Here is a 24,376-nt window from a genome sequence, read left to right on the forward strand (position 1 = left end):
CAAGCATTTGCAAAGCTAGCTGGTCCGACTTATGCTGCCAGCCTTTTGACTTTGTCAATGCATTAGCTTTGTCAATGCATATTGGTTTTTGTAAAACTTTATTGTTTGGAACGAACAGTTACGTTAACCCCTTTCCATGGCGTCCCACTGAGAACAAATGCTCTTTCCATGCGGTCATAGTAGTTGTGTAAGGCTAAATGAGAAGAGTTAATATAACACCAAGGATAATATGCTGCATGGCTAAATACTTTTAAGATCCTAAAGGCGAGACCGTTGCATTGCAAATGCTTGTTTAATGGGATGCCAATGGAGTTGGACCAGAGAAGCTGATACATAAGGGTGTTTAGGCAGTCTCAATAAAAGGCGAGTTGTGGCATTTTGGACAATCTGCAATCCTATTAATGCGGATTGAGAGATACCCAGATACAATACAGTTCAATAGTCAAGGCGAGATGTAACTGAAGCCTGGATTACAGTTCTTTTGGTGGGTTTGGCAGGATCTCTAAGACCTTTCTAATGGATTCTAACGTGCCAAAACAGACTGCAGCCAGTTTCTTCACCTGGGCCTTAAATGGCAACTTACTGTTCAACCAGATTCCTAGATTTCAGCAGCCAGATTCCTAGATTCTATGGCAGGACCGGAGGCGAGGATTATGCTCTGCTTTCTTTATTTTCCAATACCAGCATATTCAACATTTACAAAAAAAAACTCTCTTTCCCATGAACAGGAGGGAAAGGGCAGTCCGAGAGGTCAACCAATCAGCATCCACGTCAGTCCTCAGGATCCGGGAACTGCTGGGATATCTCCTCTTTCTTTTCCTGCTTGCCAGCAGATAAGTTTCTTTTCCCTATCACTCTATGGTTATGTTCTTTGGTGATTGTTTAATGCGTAGTGTTTGGGGGCACTGTGTCGCGCGAGCGGTGCGCTTTGGTTTTCAGGTGCCTTCAAGGTTCTGGTTACCGCGGGAGCGTTTTCATCGCTCCTTTCGCGGTTTCTGTTGCAGGCTTGCGGTGTGCGGAAGCCGCCGCCAGAGTGCGCTAGTACCGTGCGTCTCTCTTGCAATTCACTCGCTCTGCAGGAACGCTTTCCTGTCAGGAAGTGTTTCGTCGCGTACCCGCCGAGCTAGACGCCCGCCTGCCTGGAGCTCTGACACCCGATCTCGGGTCTGTCTTGATCGCAGCCTGACGCCCGCACGAGGGTCGGTAATTTCCCAGTGAGCTATTGGACATAATAAATACATTTAAAGGCTGTCATACCGTTTGGGGGCCGGCCCAGGCTTTTAGCTCCTGCCTATAACTTGAGAAGGGAAAATACCCCTTGATATTGTGGGTGTAGGCCCCAGGATTGGTTACCCGAAACTTCTTGCTTGCAAGTCCAAATTTTGGGGGTTCACTCCTGCCATAGTGTTAGAACCTTGGGTTCGCAAATAGTAAAGGCTTTTCAGTCGCATTGGGACACCCATCAGTATTATGGAAGGGGAATATTTCGAGGAAGAGACCTTTCAGGTCTTCCCGGTGGATGATGGTTTCTGCGACGCGGTGGACGCTTCCATCCATCACGCCGTCGCTACAGCTATGGGTGCCTTTGAGAGGCGGCTTATGAAAGTCGCTTGTGCCTATGCTTCGAGGGAACGACAGGCTCCAGCACGCCCTAAGCGTAAAGCAGAAGCGGCGTTGGAAGAGGGGGCCTTTGAACGCCTTAAAGCCTCCTTCCTAGCGCGTTCCCCTGTGTCCCAGGTAGATCCTTTAGAAGAGGGTGGCCCTTTCTACCCAGACATCGAAGAGGATGAGGACTGTGAGTCTCCTTCAGAGTCCCTTGACGAACCTGGTCCTTCCCACCCTTGGCGCCCACCACCGAGCGTGCCAGAAGGTCCTGCGGACATGTTAGTCCCAGAGGACCTAGTCCATCCCCATTCATCGATGTGGACCCCAAGCGAAAAAGTAACGCAATTTGTCGCCAGCAGGATGAGGAAACCCCTAGAAAAGGAGGTTAGAGCTTGCCTGAGGGCAGAGTGCCCTCGACCTGCCCTTCCGGGCAAAGTAGCGGTCACTCCGGAGATTGATGCGCGGATGGCCACTTTTCTCCAGAAATATATTCGAGACCCCAAGAAAGGAATTGATAGGTCCTGGAAAGCTTGCCAGGACAAGCTCCTGGATGCCTGCGGCCCTTTGACTAAGATTTTAGACCTTGCGGAGGAAGCAAAAGCCTCTGGTACGCCACTTTCCCCGGAGTCGATTTCAGGCTGGGCCCAGTGAGCTATCGTCTTCCTGGGGAATGCGAACTGCGCCCTAGCAGCAGAAAGGCACCGCTCCTTGTTACTTAAGGTGGACCCCAAATTGGGGGACCTGGCCTCCTCCGAGGCGGGCGCAGTGGCGGATGGGGGACTTTTTGGCGAGCCTTTTGTGAAATAACTCACTAAGTTTGTTTCCACCTTCACCACACTCGATAAGGCTCAAGCGTCCATTAAAAGAGTGTTTCACCCGAAGGTTTTTGTCGGGGCCGGTCGTGGCCGCGGGCGCTCGACCGGCCGCTTCTACAATCAAGCTCCCAACAAAGGCTTCAAGAAGGCGGGTGATCAGCCCAAGCAGGAATTCTTCCAGTCTCTGAGAAACGGAAGAGGCAGAGGAGCCAGGGGAGGTGGCAGAGGACAATTCCAAAATCAAACAGGTGAGTCTCTCCCCTTACCCCCATTTACAGGTGGTAGGCAGGTTGGCGTTTTTCGCTCACAATTGGGAGGCCATTACGTCAGATGCATGGGTGCTTCAGACCGTAAGAGGGTTCCACATAGAGTTTTACGGCACCCCACGGCAGGAATCCCGGCCTCGGCCTCTAGTTTTTACGTCTACCCAGAGGGCTCTGGTGGACGAAGAGGTTCGCGATCTCCTCCACAAAGGGGCGATCGTGGGCTCCTCCCTCTACCCGAGCGGGTTCTTAAGCAATATCTTTCTAGTGGACAAAACCGATGGGGGTCAGCGCCCGGTTATCAATCTGAAGGAGTTCAACAGCTGGTTGGTTTACCGCCATTTCAAAATGGAGGGAATCCACCTGCTGCGCGACCTCCTGCGTCCCAACGACTGGATGGTGCGCCTCGACCTGAAGGACGCCTACCTTTCCGTCCCGATTTTTCCCCCGCATCGCAGGTTCCTTCAATTCCTGTGGCAGGGGCAGGTGTACGAGTTTACGACGTTACCTTTCGGTCTCTCCTCGGCTCCTTGGTGCTTCACCAAGGTGCTCAAGCCCGTGGTGGAGTACCTCAGAGCAAGGGGCTTCCGCCTCCTGATTTACCTAGACGACATCCTCCTGGTAGCTCAGTCTTCCGCCTTGCTGGCAGAGCAACTTCAAACGATGGTCTGTCTCTTGCAAGACCTAGGTTTCGTCATCAACGAGAATAAGTCTCTCTTGGTTCCGGCCCAACAAACAACGTTTCTGGGGTTTGTCATAGACTCCGTGGAGAAGACATTAAGTCTCCCCTCCAGGAAGGTTTCAAAGATCCGGAGGGAACTCCGGCGCACCTTGGCACGGCCCACCACCTCCCTTCGTCAAGTGGCCAGGGTAGTGGGTCTCCTTTCCTCCTCAATTCAGGCCATTTTCCCGGGTCCCTTACATTACAGGGCCCTGCAGCGACTGAAAGCCACTCACCTCAGGAAGGGTTTACAGTACTCGGAGCTTGTTCCCCTCACGGAGGAAGTGAGATTGGAAATGCAGTGGTGGTTGGATCACATGGAGGCCTGGAATGGGAGGGCCATTTTCGGTTCGGCTCCGGACATAGTCATCGAGTCGGACGCCAGCCGGTCGGGCTGGGGAGCTCGCTGCGGGGACTCATGTACCGGAGGAAAATGGTCCGCAGACAAACAACGCCTTCATATCAATTGTCTGGAACTACTTGCCGGGTCCTTCACCATCAAATGTTTGACGAAGGACACGATCAGCTGTCATGTCCTTCTCAAGATGGACAATGTGTCCGCGGTACGGTACATAAACCACCTGGGCGGCATGAAGTCCAAGGTCTTAGCGGACATGGCCAAGGAATTTTGGTCGTTTTGCCTGAACAACAACGTGTCGGTAACGGCGGAGTACCTTCCGGGTGCGGCCAATGTGGTAGCGGACTGGTGCTCCCGGGAGTGGTCGGATGTCAGCGTCTGGCAACTGAACCCCGACGTTTTCCGGCGCCTCCACGCCCTGTGGGGCCCATTCTCAGTGGACCTCTTTGCCTCGCGCCTGGACCATCAGCTTCCCCGATTCTTCAGTTGGAAGCCGGATCCCCTGGCGGTGGCAACGGATGCCTTCCTTCAGGACTGGTCCCAGGAGATGGGGTACGCCTTTCCACCGTTTGCGATGGTCATGCGCCTCTCAGCACAGGTTCGCCGACAGCAGGCGAGGGTAGTCCTAGTCACGCCTTATTGGAGGTCGCAAGTATGGTTTCCAGTTCTTCTGGAACTTTCTTGGGATTCTCCAATCCTTCTACCCCTCGATCATACGATTCTTCGGGATCCCCAAGGTCAGCCTCACCCGTTAGTTCTGCAGAATCGCATGCCCCTCATGGCCTGGCGGATTTCCGGCAACGTTGGAGACTCCGTGGCTTATCGGGAGACGCTCAGACTATCCTGGCAGCAGCATGGGCAGACGGCACCAACAAAAGATATCGTTCGGCTTGGTCCAGATGTGTCGGTTGGTGTCTTAGCCGGGGTCAGGATCCCGTGGGGTGCGAAGTGGTTCACGTCCTGAATTTCCTAGCTTCCCTAGCCACAGAAGGTTTGGCTTACCGCACCATAAATTCTTACAGATCAGCGATTTCGGCGGGCCATGACCCGGTGCAGGGCAAGGCGGTGGGGGAACACCCTTTCGTGTGTAAGTTATTGCGGGGTATTCGCTTATCCCTGCCTCCCCTACCTCGGTACTCCCAGCTGTGGGATGTGAACAAAGTTTTGCATCTATTTCAGGCCTGGCCTTCGAATAGATCCTTGTCGCGCAAACAGCTTTCCGCGAAGTTGGCCATGCTCCTTTGTTTAGTCTCCTGTAGAAGAGTTTCGGATGTGAGAGCCCTTGATCTCAGCGGTCGCATTTTTTCCCTGCAAGGGGTCACCTTTCATATTTCTCGCCGCACTAAGTCAAGCTCTAGGATAATTTCTTACCCGGCTTTTGACAATCAACCCAAGTTGTGTGTGGTGCGCTGCCTCAAGGCGTATGAGAGCATGATGAGTGAGCACCGTCCCCACGGCGTAAACCAACTACTGATCTCTCTGAGGAAACCCTTCAAGGCTGTCTCTTCTCCCACCATTGCGAGATGGGTCAAATGGACCATGAAGGAAGCCGGCATTGACATCTCGCACTTCGGTGCTCATTCAGTGAGAGGAGCTATGGCCTCCAAAGCCTTTTCCCTCGGAGCGCGGCTCGAGGATATTCTCAATGCCGCTGACTGGGCATCAGACTGGATGTTTAAAAGGTTTTACTTTAAACCGGTCATTGACATGGCTTCCCTGGTGGTGGACAAGCTTTGAACGAGCATAATCCTCGCCTCCGGTCCTGCCATAGAATGAAAAATTTCCTAGTAGACACGAAGGAAAGTTTCAATTCTATTAAGGACTCGGAGGCGAGGATTATTCCCTCCCGGAGTTCCTGAGGGGTCAGTCGCTCTTCCCCGCCCTAACCTGTGGATTGACAGCTTCGTAAGGTATAAGTACTGCTCTCTCCTTTCGGTTGAGAGGGTTACGGGTTTGGGGTATAACCGTATTGGAAATTGATAATCAATTATCCTTGTGTGTTTCTTATCTCAGTTCCTCAGTGGAGGATTTGCTTTGTGGTACACTGTGATAGTTAAGTTCGGATTCATTCGAAGTTGTCTTACTCCTTTCAGGGGCGGACTCATCTAAGACGGACTAAGGGGATTCGTTGATCTCTGGCCGGTTCGCAGTCAAAGAAAGAGGCAGTTCCCGGATCCTGAGGACTGACGTGGATGCTGATTGGTTGACCTCTCGGACTGCCCTTTCCCTCCTGTTCATGGGAAAGAGAGTTTTTTTTTTAGTAAATGTTGAATCTGCTGGTATTGGAAAATAAAGAAAGCAGAGCATAATCCTCGCCTCCGAGTCCTTAATAGAATTGAAACTTTCCTTCGTGTCTACTAGGAAATTTTTCATTTTAGATGGCTGTTACAGCTAAGGCAGAGGTCCAAGACTGTCTGGCCAACCCTCCGGAGTCATGCAGTTTGGTTTGTTTCCTATTCTCATGACTTGTGCATTTTCACTGTTAAGTTTTAGAGAGCAATTATCCATCCATTTTGCAACTTCTGTGAGGCATGGCTGTAGCTGGGGTGCTTTTGAATGCTGTCCTGTTGCCAGGGAGATGACCAGTTGGCTTTCATCTGCATAGGAGACTAAGCTGAGACCAAAAGGACGAACATAGACATTGAGCAGGGTAGGACTCAAAGAGGATCCCTGAGGTAATTTGCACTTAAGAGTTAGAGAGACTGAGTAGAAGAGCTTGTCGCAGACCTGGAAACTCCAATCCTGCAGAACAGAGACAAGCCGTTTCCAGGCTATCTTAAAACTTTAAAAATTCATATAACTGGTTCCCTTTATTGGATTCCTGTCACTTTGATGTAATGTTTTATTCAATTGTATCCTATCTTATTCTTTTAGGGGTTTTATTGTTTTTGTATTTTGCCTCTAAGTTAAGCCTGCCTACTCTGTGCCATAGCTACCAGGGGGTTGAGCTCAGGATTATTTAGTGACTTCGGTGGTTCACTGTGACAAAGAATGTGATTATTAATTGAGGTGGGTATTTAACCCCCTCATCTAATAACTCAGTTTCTTACAGATTGGACGTACTCAATATGTTTCAAAACATCTGCAGTCACTATTCCACCAAAGTCGCTGTCTAATTTTTATCTAGATGACATGGTCAAGGCGATACTGCTTCATTAATACAAAAAATATAAAATATTCCAAAGAGTCCGTTCCCCTATGCCAGTTGGGGAAATAAATCCATTCAGGATATTTTCTGCTTCAAGAAAAGGCCTGAAGAAAGAATTCATATCACTTCTAGATCTGCATATCACAAACAAGTGGATCAAAAGAGAGAAACTTTTCATTCTACTACTTAATCACATTTTTCCACTCCTCAAAGAAGAATGGCTTGCGTTGTGGCCCATTCCCCATCCTTTAAGAGACCAGTAAGACACAATGGTTCCCCAAGGCAACACATCCTCTATGCCTCTGAGGAGGCCCTCATACACTTCAGTATGGAAAGGCTTTATCTCCCCTGCCACCATTGGACTTTAGTAACCACTGATGCTTAATTCCTCTCAGAGGTTAAGAATCCCTTTGCTCTACAGCTTCCATCACCACTTCTGCCCATTTTGCATCCCAGCAACTTCTGCAGGAGGTAGAGAAGCTTCTCCTTCTAGGTGTGATATGTCTGGAAAGGTGGCTGTATACAACTCATACTATTGTTATGTAAGGAAAAAAAGGAAGGGGTGGACTCTGGCCCATTTAGTAGCTGTCCAAGACACAAAGACTGACTATATATTGCACCTACCAAATGCCTATTTTTATGTACCTATACTACTGTAACAGAGAAAGTACCATGTTTTATTATTGGCAAACCTATATAACCAGTAACAGCCAATACTAGCTAATGTTATTTGGCCTCAGAGCCACCTCTTTAGTTCACCATGAGCCTGGCCCAGGTGGTATCCTATTTCCAGCAGCTACATTTCCACTGCCATGGATACCTAGATGATTGTTTTATCTGGGCAGCACAGGAGAGAAGGCATGGTGCGGCGTAACTTTGACCTTCAGAAAATTGTAAATATTCTGGGGTTCGTAGGTCCTCTCCATAAGTATACATGTCAAAGGAGCATTCCTAGACTCCATCTTGGCCTTCTGTGATGAGCCAGTGAGATTTTGTAAGTCTAGTGTTTTCTCTTCCTTATGGGACTGCATGTATCCTGGACAGTTGTGGTTTCAAGTGCCAGACACCACATTCATTATGTGCAGTTAGATCTGGAGGAACATTAGGACCAGCTACTGGGCGACCTTTCAGACGTGCCTTGTCCAGCCTTTCTTGGTTCTGATGACGCATAGTAGGCACCTGCTTCTAACTATTTTTGGAATGTCCCTTGTGCCTGTTCTCAACCACAGCTCATGGTCACCACCTCTTTCTTGGAGTATGGTTGGAGAGTTCATTGCCGAAAACTGCACAGAGTTACATTAAGTACTGAGCCAGACTCATCCCTTCAAATGAACGTGTTAGAACTGAAAGAAGTTTGCTAGTATTTAAAGCCTTTCTTCCTCTTGCGAAATCCAGAATGTTGGTGATCCTACATGGAAAATACCACAGCTTTCAGCCTTGTGAGGTAACGAGCAACTCATGCACATAGATCAGTCTGCTGAAAGGTGCTGTGTGGAAATTGGTTTTATTGCACATCATGCTCCTGCAGAATACCCGTATTACAGAAATTGACGGCCCAGAGCAGAGAGCCCTGGCAGGCTTCTCTATTAACCACAAGTGTGAAATTGTCCAGGAAGTCGTTGGCCTACTCTTCAAATTTCCAGTCGCCGGGAGGGTGACCGAATGACTTTCTTAATGAATAATAATTAGGCAGGTCGGTATTCACGACCCCTTGTGATTTACCTTGAACACAGGGTGGTGGCCCTGCAACGAAAAGCAAACTACCATCCACAGCAGACCACCATCCCTGTGTTTGCATTCACAAGCGCACTTTTCTTTTTAGAGCAGCCCTGGTTTCTTATAAGAGCTGGTGATGCTTAATAAAAGGAAAAAAATAAAACCCTGTTTAGGAAAACAGTAGGCGAAGCAGGGAGTGGCCCTCTCGACCACTACCTACTCCACCCGACACTGTTCATTTAATGGAAGTTGTCAAAGAAGGACTCATTCCCCTTTGGAAATTGCGACCTCTTTAGAGGTGTGAGTAACCTTGTGTCAGTAACCTTATCTCAGTTTGGAGGGATGCCCCATCAATCTCCTTCTTAATTGCGAATTTGTATGGGTGGCTTAACTAAATTTGTGAATCTGAAAGGCTTTTTCTGACGCACCAAATGGTTCAATGCCTATTTAAAAAACATTTTGAGGTTACAAACCCTGTGATTTTGCAAATTGCATTTTTCCGATTGCAAAATGGCTTTATACAAATAGCCCTTAGTTCAAAGGTTCCTTTTTGTTATTGCCCCCTTATTCACTGACACTATAGCGATGTACTAAACAATACATATTACTAAGCTCCCTTTTTTCCCCCAGAAGGGAACTTCTGAGGCCAGGCATACCAGGAGAGAGGTGGTCGTGCTATCTGTACAGAATGCTTGCGTGCAGAGGGCTAATTCACAAAAGCAATGAAATAAGTTTTAGCATCAGTTTCCAGTCTCGAAAGTGCATGGCAGACTACCCTGCAAGATGATAATGAAAAGAACTAAGGTCTAACAGTTACTGATTTACCATCAAGGTAACTTTTTCCTTCTGTTGGATAATCTTAGCAACCACATACCCATTAACAGCTAGTCTTTCTTCACATTCTAAGTTAGATATTTTTTAGCATGGGGTTGTACGACCTTTGAAAAGAGTAAAAAAAAAAACTACATAATAACTCTTCCCTTACTGGTCATGCTGTTTATGAAACTGAGAACTGGTAGTTGCTGGCTTCCTTTTCAGGATCTAAGAGGCCGATTAAACGTTTCTCTTTTTCATCCTTTACTGTCCTTAACTTTCTTCTTACAGTCCACCAGGATTGGAATGTCCGTGAATGCCCTCAGAAAGCAAACTAGCGACGAGGAAGTGATAACGCTGGCTAAAACACTTATCAAATGCTGGAAGAAACTTCTAGGTGAGAAAATATAAATAAATAAAAATCTTCTGAACACTGCTGCTTGGTTTTTGGGTTTGGACAATGATATGCCTTTTACCCGGCTCTCTTCACATAGCTGTTTGGCACTTTTACTCTGTGGTGTGTCCCCTTTACATTCAATGCTAAAGTCTGTGTTTACCACTAAGTGTATTTATTGTTTGAGAATGTAAATTGTGTAGCTCATATCATGTTCTTTTTTCTAAAATAATCTTAAATCATCAGTGGTCAACACTGCGTGTTTTAGTGAACGAAGCAATGATGTCTTAGACCTTCCCCTGCTGAAAATTGTCCTCAATTTACAAAAGGAGATGAAGGTTTTCATACAGAGATCCTAATCCACACGGGGCACCAGTGAGCAATGCTTCACTTCTACAAGCACATGTAACTCCATAATCCAAGGACTAGAACTGCTGCCTCATGTGAGCTATGCCTGAATTTACAGTGCGTGTCTTTAATCTAGGCAGCTAGCTGCCATCACTCATTGAATTACTGTAGGGATGCCTTCAACTGTAATAAATGGGAGGTCTAACAACGCACAAAGCAGTTTGCTCTCAAAACTGCAGGCTTAACGAGTTCCGCAATCACACCTGTGCTCTGCAAAAGTGATATTATGATTAGGGCCTCCGGTTTTATGGTATATTTTTTATGCTGACATTTCTGTCTGTATTTATCCATATTTTGTTTTTGCTAATTTTATCTGTATTTATCCATATTTATTTTGGGTTTTGTGGAGAAATGAAGCTGAAATTAGTATATTTCCACATTTATTTAACCGATAAATATTCACTTATGCTTGAGTGCCAGCCAGGTTACAATGCTGGGAACACCCGCAGAAGATAAATCAATGCATTCATATGAAAATATGCACATTTCAGTATGAATCTTATGCATATCTACTGCTGTTAAAGCCTCGTTACAAAAGTTCCTTTCTTTTTTAACCCTCTTAATCCACACAGTTATGGCCTGGCACTCATGACAGACAGCATTTAGAATAACTCAAAAAGCAACCCAATTTCCGTTTTTATCCACATTTAAAAATAAATACAGACAAGAAAGTAAATGTTTTCTGTCTATATTTAGCCGTAAAAATCTGTTAAAACAGAAAACAGGGAGCCTCAATTATGATTCATGAATGAATTTGTGAGGTGCAGTGACCACATTGCAACTCCCTGCAACTTGTAAGCAAAAGGGGGTTGTGGGTGAAAGGGCACTCCCTTCTTACTTCTGATCTGCTTGGTATGCATCGATGCTTTGCAGATCATTACATAAATTTGGACATCGGAAAGGTGTTTCTAATGCCAAGTTTGTGAAAGTGTTATGATGGGCAGCTCTAGCGTTGTAAATATCATGGGGAGCAGGTACTGGTCGGTAACTGCTGCTTGCGCCTCACGATCTTCCCTTGAATTCTGCCACTGCTTCACTTTTCAGTCCCAGTTCCTTTTACTGTTGCAATGTCTGCATTTTGCAAGCAGCAATGAAGGCCTGCAGTTCAACACAGGCCTCTGCCTTTCAATCGCAGACTTAAATGCAAAAATTCTGAAAGGTAATCCTGCCTAAAATAATATTAAAAGGCCAGGTATTCTGCAGATCCTACTGAATTGCATTGTTATGCTGGGTACTCGTACATGCCCTGGTGCATATCATAGACCCTGCATGACAAAAGCAGCTGAGATGCGACTAAAGAATAGATAGTACATCAGGCTCGTAGCCTTTTCTATCATGCTTCAGCCAAAGATAAAAACTGTGATTTCTCAATCGACAGTCGAACATTTGGGAACTTTTATCAACAGAAAGACACATAAAGGGCCAGAGGAGATTTAAAGTCCAGTGAGGGCTAACTCTCCTAGTCCATACAATTAAACACAGAGGAGCCCTCGGGTCTAGGGGTGTCGTCTAGATTAAATACAAAAACACCAGATCAAAAAGGACGTCCCTTTCAGAGGACTGTTTGCCTCACCCATCAAAAGTGGCATGCTTCATCATTGGGGAACCTCCTTGCACAATGAAACCTAGTCATTGTGCGGGCTACAACCCCCTCTCTGAGAGGGAGGAGCTCAGGGATGTTTTGTATACCAGGAAGGTAGTTACTAAATACCCATTGAGAGTTTGTGGGCGTGGTGAAGGACGCAGTACAGGCGGTGAAGTGTTAAAGTGAATTAAAACTAGGTCCAGGGTTTGCTGTATGACTTTATTCCGGCTGCCCTGTGCTAGGATTAAAAACATAAAACACTACGGAAAACATTCAACCCCGTTGTGCCGTTGAAGGATGAACATGTTTCGGCCGGTGACCAAGTCCGCGTCATGGCCTTCTTCAGGATCTACTTCGTGCTGCTGCTGTGAAAGTGGAAGATGCAAACAATTTATAGGAGAAGATATATATTCGTTATATACAAAACCAGTGATCCATGGGTTTTTCAGAGTGGTGGATTCACTGGTAGTACCTGCTAGGAACCATAAAGACATATCATACAGTTTAAAGATTTGAAAAAGAAAAATGGTATTCCAATTAAGCCTTAACTTCAAAATTGTGAGGCAACCGTGTCATCACAAATTATATCTACATACATCCCAGTGGAACTTAGGGTGTGTGGAGACCCCAAAAAGTAGAACCCAATCGTGAAAATATCATACCCGGTATCTGGAATAGACACCCGCTGCAGTCGGGTACAATGTCTTGGCTGTCCTTGGCGTAAACGCTCAAGGGGCAGTCACGACACCGACCTGTATAGTTGTCAGAAGGGAGACATACAATAAACTGCAACTCAGGGGTGTCAGCAAATATGGCTCTAGTGAGGATCAAATCATGTCTTAACAGAAGAATAATGAAAGCAGTCAAAATAGAGAAACCTAGTCAATAGACGGGGCATTTCAATATGTTTAAAAAAATAAACATATATTTTTTAATATAACAAAGGAGTATAGTCCTATGTGAGTACCTTGTTGTATAGATGTACATAGATTGCACCACAACGTACCATCTCAAGGCTATGATGTTATTATTAGGCTGGATGGAACGCTGTGCCAAGAAAATGAGAAAAGCATGGGTCTCATGTGCAAAGACCAGAAAATTATATTAACCTTGCAGAGTTTGTTAAGAAGCCAGCCCGTCCTATAATATAATGAGAATGACAGATCTGTCCCTGTTAGTTAAACAAAGGTAAAGTGACCCAAATTTGTTGTAATAAACTATCGGAACCTAAGTGTCAGTCGCTTGTAGAAAAGCGAGTCAAGCATGTTTTTTTAACAACCCACTCATCCTCAACATTCTCTGTTAAAAAGGCAGTCCAGTACTGTCCACCTTAAGTCCTCCGGAAGATGGCCTTTTTTCCAATAAATTATTAGTAAGGTTAGTGGCTTGTTTCTTATACCTGATGGTACTTTTGTGTTCCATGATCCGAGTTTTCAATTTACGTATAGTCATTCCCACGTATCTGAGATTGCAGGGACAAACCATGAGATATTTTAATCTCTCACTATTGCAGTTGGTATGTTGTTTCAATAGCCAAGGTTTCCCGGTCCCAATATTAATGGCCTGTGTGGCACAAGTCTGAGCACAAACCCCACATGACCCACACAGGTAATATCCTTGGATTGATGGAAAATCCCAAAGGGTATCTTGTCTAATATTCAACATAGGTTAGGGTCTAGTACGGACCAGTCTGTCTTTCAAATTATTGCTCCTTTTGAAAGCAAACAATGGACGTTGTAGAGAGTGCTTTCCTTTGTTCAAAATGTGCCGATTCTTGCAGATTACTTTATTGATCTAGTTGGACATAGAACTAAAAGTATGTACACAAACTAATCCGTCTACGGATTCTTTGACTGATGAAGTGTTAAGCAAAGCATCTCGATTGTTGTTCCGTGCTCTTTTGGCAGATCTTTTTACTAAGGATAGTGGATAATGTCTGTTGAGGAGATTGCTTGTCAAACTCGCATCATGTTCCTTATACTTGTTTCAAGGTGCCCCAAAGATGGAAAGATTAGTAGATCTAGAAAGGGTAGATGTTCTTTGTTTTATTAACAGGTGAATCTCACGAATGAATTCTGACTGTTAAGCCAGGCATGGAAGTATTCAATAGAGGTAGCATCTCTGCGCCAGATCACAAAGATGTCATCAATGTAGTGTTTCCATAGAATAATGTTAGCACGGTTTGGGTTCCCTGCTACCAACACCTGTACATTTTTAAATGTATGCATATAGAGATTCGTCAGACTGGGGGCGAATGTACTGCCCATTGAAGTCCCGGACGTCTGTAGGCATAAACAGTCTTCAAAACTAAAAAAGTTTTCTTTCATTGCCAGCATGGCACACTTCATCATGAAAGAGGCTGATGTAATCGTATCCAGATCACTTCCCCGAAGAAGGGCTCCCACTGTGGGCAGTGTTTGGTCCTGTGGGATACAGGTATAAAGTGATTCTACATCAAAAGATACCAAGTAATCTGTTTCTGCTTCAAAAGTTAAGTCCCCGAGTTGACGATGTACATCTTTTGTACCCTACAGATAAGTAGGCATCTGGCGAATCAGAGGTCTCAGAAAATGATCCACAAATTGGGACAACGGTTCTAAAATGGAACCAATTCCAAAAATAATGGGCCCCCCAGGTGGTGGTCTTTGTGACTTACGGATCTTCGGAAGGACATAGAAGTACGGAGTGATAGGTTCATCAGTTATCAGAAAATCTGTCTCTTCTGGCGTTATCCAACCATTGTTCTTTGCGTTGTCTACCCTATATCTTATTATGAAAGCTAGTCCTCTAGTGGGGTCACTTGTTAGAGGTCGATATGATGTTTCCACATTCAGTTGTCTCATACATTCTGTCCTATAAGCTGTGGTGTCCATGATAACCAATGCTCCCCCTTTGTCCTCTGGTATGATTACAATTGAATTGCTAATCAATTTGCTTTTACATATTGATTCAGAAAAAAAGAGCTATAGTTCGATCATGCAGAATGTGTAAGCTACAATGTATTGCTTCTCTGTCATGGGTCTAATTTGAATTGAAGAACGTAGAACATCTCTGCTAATTTGCAGGCTCCAGAAAAAATTCTAAAAAATAAGATTTAACAGTTGCCTTTTGACAGGCACATGCATATAGGTGGCAATGACTTCTCACACACAAAAAATTTGTAAATCTTTTTTCAATTGGCGAAGGAGCAAATAAATAAAAACATCGACACCTTTACATCTTGGCTCTATCCTGTTCTCTTGTTTGTGGGTACCTTGTCATTTAATAGTGGGCCAGAATCTGCTTCTATATCTGTTAATTCATAGTTGTTTTTGCAGGTCCTGTACATACCAGCATAAATCATGAGCCGCACGACCCCACTCCATTGAGTTATTGACACCATTTCTAGTCCCTTCTAAAATCTTTGGATCTTTATTTGTTGCACTATTTTTTCCCTTTATCTTTAATTCCTGAACTGTTGAAACTGCCTGAAGGACAACTATGTACGTTGGCAGCGTCTGACCCACATAACCTGCGTGTCTCTTGTTTGAGGAATAGTTTCCCAGTAGACTCTTGTGCTCTCGAGTGCCACTATTGGTATGAAGTACCTCCAAGGCTACCTGGCTTGCATGCACAGTAAGAGAGTGCCAATCTGACCCGAGACAATAGATTTTATTATTGGAAATAAGTCAGGAGGTAAGTAAATGGCCCACAGAGCGCAGCGCATAATACCGTTTCTGCTTGTGAGGTATCAAAGAAAGTCCACTCTCTAGGCTGGTATCCTTCAACTTTCATGTCATGGTCATTCTCCTCAGCCACATTCAAAGTGGGATGAGAAATCCCAGGGAGGTTGAAAATACCTGGTTAGAAGACCATTCATCTTCTTGATTCCAGATAGACTGGTTCAGTTGAATCCATTTGTCGTGGTCGAGGGAATAGGATCCAATGCTCCTTAGCTGAGGGCTCTTGAGGGACTAAAACCTCTGCAGAGACTCCATTAGACCATCAGTTTTGGCCCACTGTGTTAGGGGATTGAGGAATCATAAGTCATTGATGTACTGTAGGGTCAAGCTAGTCTCCTGTACTGGATGCAGTGCTACAAGTTCATTGCTTTGAACGGTTGAGTATCCCTTCTAGGGCACTTAGTTGTCTGTTTGCTCTGGTGAATCCTGAGACTTGTACTTAGGAGTCAAGCCCAGCTCCTCCTGTGGTCTATCTTGTGGTACCATCTGACTACACTGGTTCATTTCCTGTCTCCTCTTCCGCCTCGGAGATTGATCCCAGCAACTGTCATGTAGGTGGCACTTGAGTGAGAGCTTCACCCAGTCAGTTAACTTAATATTGCCTTTCTTAACCTAAGGGCTGCTATTAAGGTCTGGAAGGACTATACCCCCATTCAGCCCAGAAAAAAAGAACAAAAGCTATCGCTTACTGAGGCTTTCCCTTGTTAGGTCGAGCTTAGCGTTGCAGCGCATGCGCCGCTTGCTTTGCGAGGCATGTAGTATTCAGTATAGTGTGGAAGCTTCATGGAAGCTCCGCCCACCTTTTTCATTGGCTTAGGTCCTAAATGCTTCCTTCCGATTGGTTTTAGGCTTGTTAGTCCCTCCTCATGACAGCCATGTTGTCATTTGTATTTTTCCATGGCTACTGCCCCCTTTACTCTGAACACTATTTTCTTCCCTGTCTCCCCTCCCCCCTACCTCTGTCCGCGACTTCTCGCCCCTCCTCCTGCCCCCTCACTCCTCTTCGTGCTTTCTTGCCCGCCCTCCTGTTTCCAGTGCAATAGGTCTCGCATAAATGCGGTCCAATTGCATTTCAAATGCTTGTTATTCTACTCTCTGCCTCTCTTGTTGAGCCTTTCCTTCTGCACTCACCCATTCGCTCGCTGTGTGGCTGAAAGTGTAGAGCGCTACTAGGCTGGCCACGTTCAATATTACCCGAATATAAGGATCAGGTCTACGCAGAGCAGCCAAGCTAATGTCCAAGCCCTTCTCCAGGAGCAGTCCGCTCACCGCTATCCCCAGAGGCAGCCATATTCCCCTCTGCAGGCACCAGCACCATGGACACAAAGAGCGGACTAGCGCCGCGTAGTTCAAACCTGTACACAATGGCAGAAACCACCATTTTAGGAGGGAGGTAATGGGCCATGGGTAAAGAGATATAGAAGCGAGAAAAATCCAGTCAAGTACAACTAATCTTAAAAGCGATGATTTTTACACTGCCTTTTGACAATATAACAATTAAGCATTATTAAAAACAATTCGTGATAATCAATACTTTAAAATATTGCCACACATGTGAAATACAGCAAGCTAATATTCCATAAACAAACGCAATTTTCTTTTCTGATCTGCTTGTTCAAATAGTTTGCACTATCTACGTGTTAGAGAATTGACAAAATGGGGACAGACGTTGCCATTTCAACATGGCCGCTAAGTTTAGGCATCAAGAGGAGATTCTTGAACTGTGATTCTTTAAGTATCCATTCCCACCTCAGTCGCCATCGCTGAAACAGTAGACCGACAAGCAAAGTTTAGTTTCATAAGAAATAAAAGTATATTTTTCACAGAACTCACGCCGTTCTCCAGAATGCTATATATGCGTGTTAAAATGAAACCAGTTAGCAAACTGCAGAAACTATATTTCTTTGTCTATATCACATAAGAAGTACCCATCTGAGAAACGTTTGTCTTCCTTTATGTTTTATCAATGATCAGATAGTAATAACGTTTAAAGGCAGAATCAGTACAACTTTCTCTTCTAATTTTTCTGTTAGGCTAGTACGCGAATTCACCAGACATAACTCTTCCATTGCCAGAAGCGCGAATGTGCACGTGGCTGTGTTGGGCATTAAGAAAATACAGTGCCAGTCAATTAACAAACTCTCTCCTAGCTTGGTACCCAGGCAACTGCGAATGCATCTTTTTCTGTGCTTCAAATGGCAAAAAATACGCATGTTCATTTAAAAATGTATTTTAACCCCTTTCACAACCAATTGCGACAATGTACCCTGCCTCCACGGTGTTCTGTGAATCACAAACCCACATACTAAATAAGGGTACATAGGAACTGTTGGAGGCATGGGCAGTCACCTTGTCTAGAGCAAACATGGATGTCAACAAGTCAATTTTCTTTCAGCCAGTCCTGGACTATCAGCAAAGCACCAACACAAAGACCTCAAATCCTTACTTTACTGCATTCTGTGACAAAAAGAGGTAGGATTTTCCTGTGTGAAAATGGCTAATTAACATACTAATGACATAATCGGAAATTACATCACAAGATTATTGTGCGGACAGTGACATCACAGGAAATCACAACATGAAATTGCATCTAGATCTGAGTTGAAGGATCATATGGGTTCTGACCCAGATAACATAAAATAAGAGTAATTTTTTAGGTTGAGCATTCGAGACCTCTTGTATATACTTTAGCATATACTTATTATTATAAACTTAAATGTGTATGTCATTTTCATTTGTGGGCTCTGGAGATCAGCCCTAGGACTTGTCTGCTTCGGCTTAAGGACTGCCTCTATTTAACTGTCTTGATAGAAAACTACCAGCAGAGATCAGTAAAATACCAGAAATTCTTTCTGCTGAGGGACTGTCTATTTTTTTATTTTTCTGGCAACTGCCTCTATTTAACTTGCTCGATAGAAAACGATAAGCAGAGGTCAGTAAAATAGATTCCAGTCCATAGAAATGGTCTTCCACGAGCACCCGTAGACAATAATATTTTTTTCAAATCTTGTATTTTCAGTGATATGACCCCCGAAGGCCCTGATTTTATATTAAAAGCAGAGCTATGGACTATACCATTTCCAGCTGAAAGGCAATATTTTTCTCCATCTGTTCCGATACATGGTGTGTCACGCAGTTTGATGCTTACTTTCTCTCCATGTTAAAGAACAGTAGATGTTTCAGTACCCAGGCTAATGTGCTGCATAGCTAAATACATATGAGGTCCCAAAGACGAGACCGATTGCATTGCAAATGCTTGGTTTACTTTAGTTAGTCCTGCTCTCTGTGGCTTCAGTGCATACAGAGAAGAAGCATTTGAAGTGCCTAAATGGATTATCAGATGTGCACGTCCTGATTTCCCAGCTTTGTTTTGTATTTGTAGACTTTGCCTTTGTTGATATCTGTATGTTTTAAGCTGTGTGGCGCTGTGTATGTTTGATGATGACTCTTAAAGGCATTGCTATGGTTCTCACACTCTCATTTGCCTTCCTATTGCAGATGGTTCAGAAGAAAAAAGTGAAGAGAAGAAGATTTTACCCTTACCGACGTCTTCCTTGGCGAGTGGTGACTCAAAAGACCAGAGGTAAATATATCCGTAGCAGTTGCAAAAATAGAGGCTGGAAGGCATGTTTGATAGTGCTGTGTTCTAAAGAAATACAATATAAATTAGAGAATATCTGCAAGTGGTGGCAAAATGAAACGTGCAAAATGAGCGATCTTTCAGGGGCAGGCAACCAGCACATCCACTTAGTAACAGGCTCTTATCTTACAGGCACAAGTCACATAGTGCTCAGGTATATGCTGTTATAATATGGCAAGGAAAAAAGGTTTGAATAGAGATATTGGAAGGTCTCAACGTGAGACTTGGAATAACAGCCACAGCAGCAAAACGAGCCATCTAGCATCACGGAACTTATACCATAATACCAAGAGTGATTGTCCCCAAATCAGCATGATATATGATCAGATTGGAATTTATTTGAAATGCATTCATTGTATCCCATAATAGTAGCATGTAATTTTCAGAAGCTACTTATTTTCGTACAAATATCAGATTTCCTTAGTAAGTACATGAACTAATTTTGTTCCAAGTTATCGTTTTCACGTTGTCCAAGAATACATCGATTTTGTATCCAAAAGGTAACCTTTGCTTTTGAATAAAATAATTTTGTCTCCAGCATTAACTTCTAATTGTCTAAAAGTACACCCATTTCTTCCACACAACAAAGCTTTTCATTCTTTTTTTAAAATTTATTTTTACTTATTCAAAGAGACATTATACATATATTCACATGAAAAATTAATTCATTTGTTATACATTGTCAATAGTTATCTATTATTCCAAATTAATATTGTTACATAAAAGAAAAAAAAGGCCAAGAAAAGACAATAAATCAAGAAAAATTCATATCAACACAAATTTGATCCATGTGCATTATCCTACCCTTTTTAGCCACTTCGTAACTGGAGCCCATAATTTTATACCCCACCTTTTAGCCTGGTACCCCATACGAGTTTATAAAGCCTGTTAAAATTTATATACGGCTATAAAGCGAGCCAAGAATTCATAGGAACTTGGGGGCATAGGATCCTTCCATCTAGTTGCAATGAGTAGCCTTAATATAACAACTGAAATAAATATGATACTAGTCTGGGCTTGATCTAGCTCAACACTACTGTCATATCCAATCATCATAAGCAAAGGGGTTAGTACCATTGTTTTTCCAAGGATCTTCTCCCAAAACTTTACCAGTTCGGTTTTTATCAGATCAAGTTGTGGGCACTCATAAAACATATGAATCTCTTCTGCCGGTCCTACCCCACATCTAGGGCATTTGTCGTCCTCCCTTTTCCCCCATTTGAATAATTTGGCCAGAGTAAAATACAGATTATAAATCGTTTTATAATGTTGTGACTTTAGATTGGCGGATAGGAGCGTTTTTTTAACTAATCATAGTGACATATCCATATCGACATCTTCATCCTCTAATCTGCTGGCCCATTTAGTCTCAGTTTTTTCAGTATCATCCAAGGCTAGCTCCATCATCATACTATAAAGGTGTTAAATTTTACAGGCTGTTCTCCCCATGGTTTCGAATAGTGCAATTTTAGCATTAGAAATTGCATATCTCCTTTTGCCAAGACCCCCCTTTATTTGTAGATACTTAAGATAGTGCCCATCCGGAATTCCGAACTCTCTTTGTAGCTCATTGAACAGATATAATTGGCCATTTGGTTGGATAGCTCCCATGGTCCGTAGACCAAGTTGCTCCCATTGCTTGGCTATAACATTATAACACACAGGGGGAAATAGAGATCATTTCCAAATGGCTGTATACTTAGTTATCTTCGCAATATTCATATGTTTTGTATTCTGCCCCAGATTTTCCACGCATTTAATATAATCTTAAATCGAAGCTTCTTATAGTAACTGGGTTCCAACTCACGTAAAATCAATGCTTTTGCCCTCTCCCCAAGTGCCAACTCGCAAATTGTTGGGAAGTCCTCAGCCTGTGTCCCACTGGCACTGCCAGTGGTTTCAAAAAAGAGTATATTCATTTGCTGTAACAAAGCTGCCCAATAGTAAAAGGTTAGATTAGGAGCGGCCCACCCACCCCGTGCTTGTGGCAGAGTGAGAAGCTTTAAATATCTCCTGACCTTGCCATATTGCCAGATAAACCTACTGAGTAAAGAATCTAAAGCTTTTATTAAAGATCCTTTCGATTTCAACCGGAAGTGCCCTAAATAGGTACAGCACCTTAGGAAACATAATCATTTTTAGGACATTGACTCTGCCTATAATGGTTAAATTAAGTGAATTCATTCGCATAAGGTCTTTGGCAATCTTACTAATCACGGGGTTTAAATTAATTTGGGCAATCAAGCCGATATCCGAAGTGATCCTGACTCCAAGATAGGTAGCTATATTTACTCGTCGGCTATCCTGAAAAGTAAAATTTTTAGTACAGATTGTTTGGGTCTTAGTTTTATTCAATAGATACCCCGATTCCTTTCCAAAAATAGTAACGATAGCTTCGATCTCCCTCATTGCTTCCTCAGGGTTAGGTGTTAGTACTGCGATTGTCATCTGCGTAAGCTAGTACTTTAGTACTAAATCCCTGGGTCGTCACTGGTACAATTGCCTAGTTCTCAATAAGCGATTGGATAAGTGGATCTATATATAGGGCAAATAAAATTGGGGAGCAAGGACAGCCTTGCCTTGTTCCTCGTAAAACCCTTATCATAGCAGATTCCCTACCCATCAGCTGTAATTTCGCGTAGGGAGCCCTATACATCGCTTTGATTGCAGTGATGGCCTGAGGGCCGAACCCTTTAGCTGCTAGGACACCAGACAGATACTCCCATGACACACGATCAAATGCTTTTTCCGCATCGAAGAGGATCATAGCCAAATATCCATTAGCCTCCCCAGTGATATCAAATAGGGCCACGGCTCGTCTTACATGGTCAGTTGTATCTCGACCTGGTACGAAGCCATCTTGCCAAGGTGATACAAGGCTGGCTATGATCCTCTCGAGACGGTTCGCCAAGATTTTAGAATAGATTTTTGCATCCGCATTTATTAAAGAGATGGGCCTATATGAATTATCCAATGGTTTATCTTTCTTGGGGAAAATGACGATATTAGTACCCCTCCAAGAGTCAGGTGGATTCCCAGAATATTGTACCCCCAGAAAAAGATCCCAGAGCAAGGGAGCTAGCTGCTCTTGAAACTTTTTATAAAATTCAGATGGACTTCTGACGGGGCCAGCTGCCTTGCCTGAAGCCAATTGCTGTATCGCTGTTTATGTCTCCTCCAATGTAAATTCAGTCTCCAACCTCTCACTTACATCCCCCCCAAAGTCCTATATTCTTTACTGGCCCTCACAAAAAAATCCCCGTGGGGGCCTTGCTTCTCCTTCATATAAAGCTCTTGATAAAATTTATGGAAAACACCAACTATGTCCCCCGGATCTGTATATGAGGCCTCCCTCCTAGTTATTAGGGATATCTGACTCTTCGCTGATTTTTGTCTAGTCTTTAAGGCAAGTAATTTTCCTACTGTTTCGCCATACTCATAGCTCTCCACCCTATGAGTCTGATAGCTTGCTGCAGCCTTTTCAGAATAATAAGACCCTCTCTCAGCCCTAACCAAGATAATATCTAGCTGAGTTGTAGCTGCCTCCATCCCCCGCACTATCTTACCCAGATGCTCTCTCTCCAAGTTCCGAAGCTTGGCATGTAGTTACCTAATCTTCCCTTGTTGCTGTCTCTTGTTAGCTACAAAACTTGCCATCTCCCCCCTTACTCCTGCCTTAAACGCATCCCAGACCGCATTACGTGAGGCACTAAATCTATTTATATTAAAAAATTATTTGATCCAGGTTCTAAAATGACAGACATATTCTTGATCAACCAACAATTTCCTGTCGAATGTCCATTGTGTTTGGTGCGTATGAATTTGCGGCAATCTTAGCCCGAGAGTCAAGGGGTTATGATCAGACATCGATTTCGGCAATATTTTTATTTCTGCCCCTCCTAGAGTCTGCTTTGATATAAAAAAGTAATCCAGCCTGACATATTTCTTGTGGGGGTATGAAAAGTATGTGTATCCTGGGTCAGAGGGAAACTTGGATTCCCATACATCTATTAGCCCATGGCTTTTAACCAGTGATGTTAGTGCTCGGTAGACTTTAGGCTTTCGCCCTTGATATCTATTATTTTTTACAACATACATTTTGCCTCTGTCACCATTGATCACAACATTTGTTTTATCAGCTAGTCTGTTTAATGACTGCGATCTGCAAAGCAATTTTTTTCTTTTACTTATCAACTTTTCGGTTCGATGAACACTACTCGTTAGACATACACTTATTATATACAAAAGACAGTGACATATATATTTACATTTGTACAGTGACTTCAAAATGTGTCAAAAATACCATAAAAGCTATCAAATAGATCTATTTTACATAACCATAGTCATTTGTCCGAAACTTTTTGATTTGTGGAACTTGAGCCGATTGGCTCCTATAGTTCTAGCTATTGTTGCGGTCCTGAGCAGAGTCGGGTACTTGTGGCTATAAATGGTTTAAACAAGAATGCGAGTTGTGGTCTTTCTGTGCATTTGCTTGTGTAGAGGAGCTGATTCTCGCTTTGTCTTCTACAAAGGTGTTCACGATCTCTGCTTGTACGCCAACGCGTTTCGACCTGTGTAGCTGGGGACCTATGTGGTGTTTATAAGGTCGTCTTCAGGGCAGATGTAAGGATGGAATCGGACTTCTGTTCCTGTAATTCAATCGTAATGGTATCTAATTACTGTTTATGCCATATTTGAAGGTTGTGAATAAACAAGAAATAATCCTGTGTCAACTTACGCTCACTCCGAGACAAGGTGGCTTGTCTTCTATGTGTTGCCTTGTTCCGTGTAATGCCAGCTGGTGGGAAATGACTTGCCTCATGTGTATCTCGATGGTTTCTTTCTAGAAAATAGGAAGTAAGAGGAGTTGGCATCTACACCCTCTTAATGGCGCCAATGCTGTATCATTATATCTGGCGGGTTTCTAACTTGCAGTGGTATTTTTCTTGCTGTAACTGCTCATGCGCTTTGATTAATCGGTTTCTTTACTACTTATTGTTCGTGGCTCGCGGTGATTATACGTGCCTTAATAGTGCTGTTTGAATTCTGGGGCGTGACCTCTTTGGTGCATGCAGGAGATTTCTATAATGGAGCTCCGCTTAGTCGTGCCTAAGTGAACACCATGCTGGTTACGATTGGGAATCTCGATTCAACTCATTGAGCGTGCATGGGCCGGTTCCTTGCGTGA

At 43.8% G+C, this 24,376-nt stretch overlaps 1 protein-coding gene across 2 annotated transcripts in view; it reads left to right on the forward strand.

Moving 5' to 3' along the window:
- Positions 1-24,376, forward strand: part of TCEA2 (transcription elongation factor A2) — a 360,970-nt gene that overhangs the window by 87,194 nt on the left and 249,400 nt on the right. For both annotated transcript variants that reach the window (XM_085614606.1, XM_085614605.1), the window contains exons 3-4: positions 9,731-9,836; positions 19,047-19,131. In XM_085614606.1, the coding sequence (XP_085470732.1) occupies positions 9,731-9,836; positions 19,047-19,131 (191 nt within the window). The remainder of the gene's footprint in view (positions 1-9,730; positions 9,837-19,046; positions 19,132-24,376) is intronic.

Source organism: Triturus cristatus, chromosome 7 (assembly GCF_964204655.1).
Source record: "Triturus cristatus chromosome 7, aTriCri1.1, whole genome shotgun sequence".
NCBI lineage: Eukaryota > Metazoa > Chordata > Amphibia > Caudata > Salamandridae > Triturus > Triturus cristatus.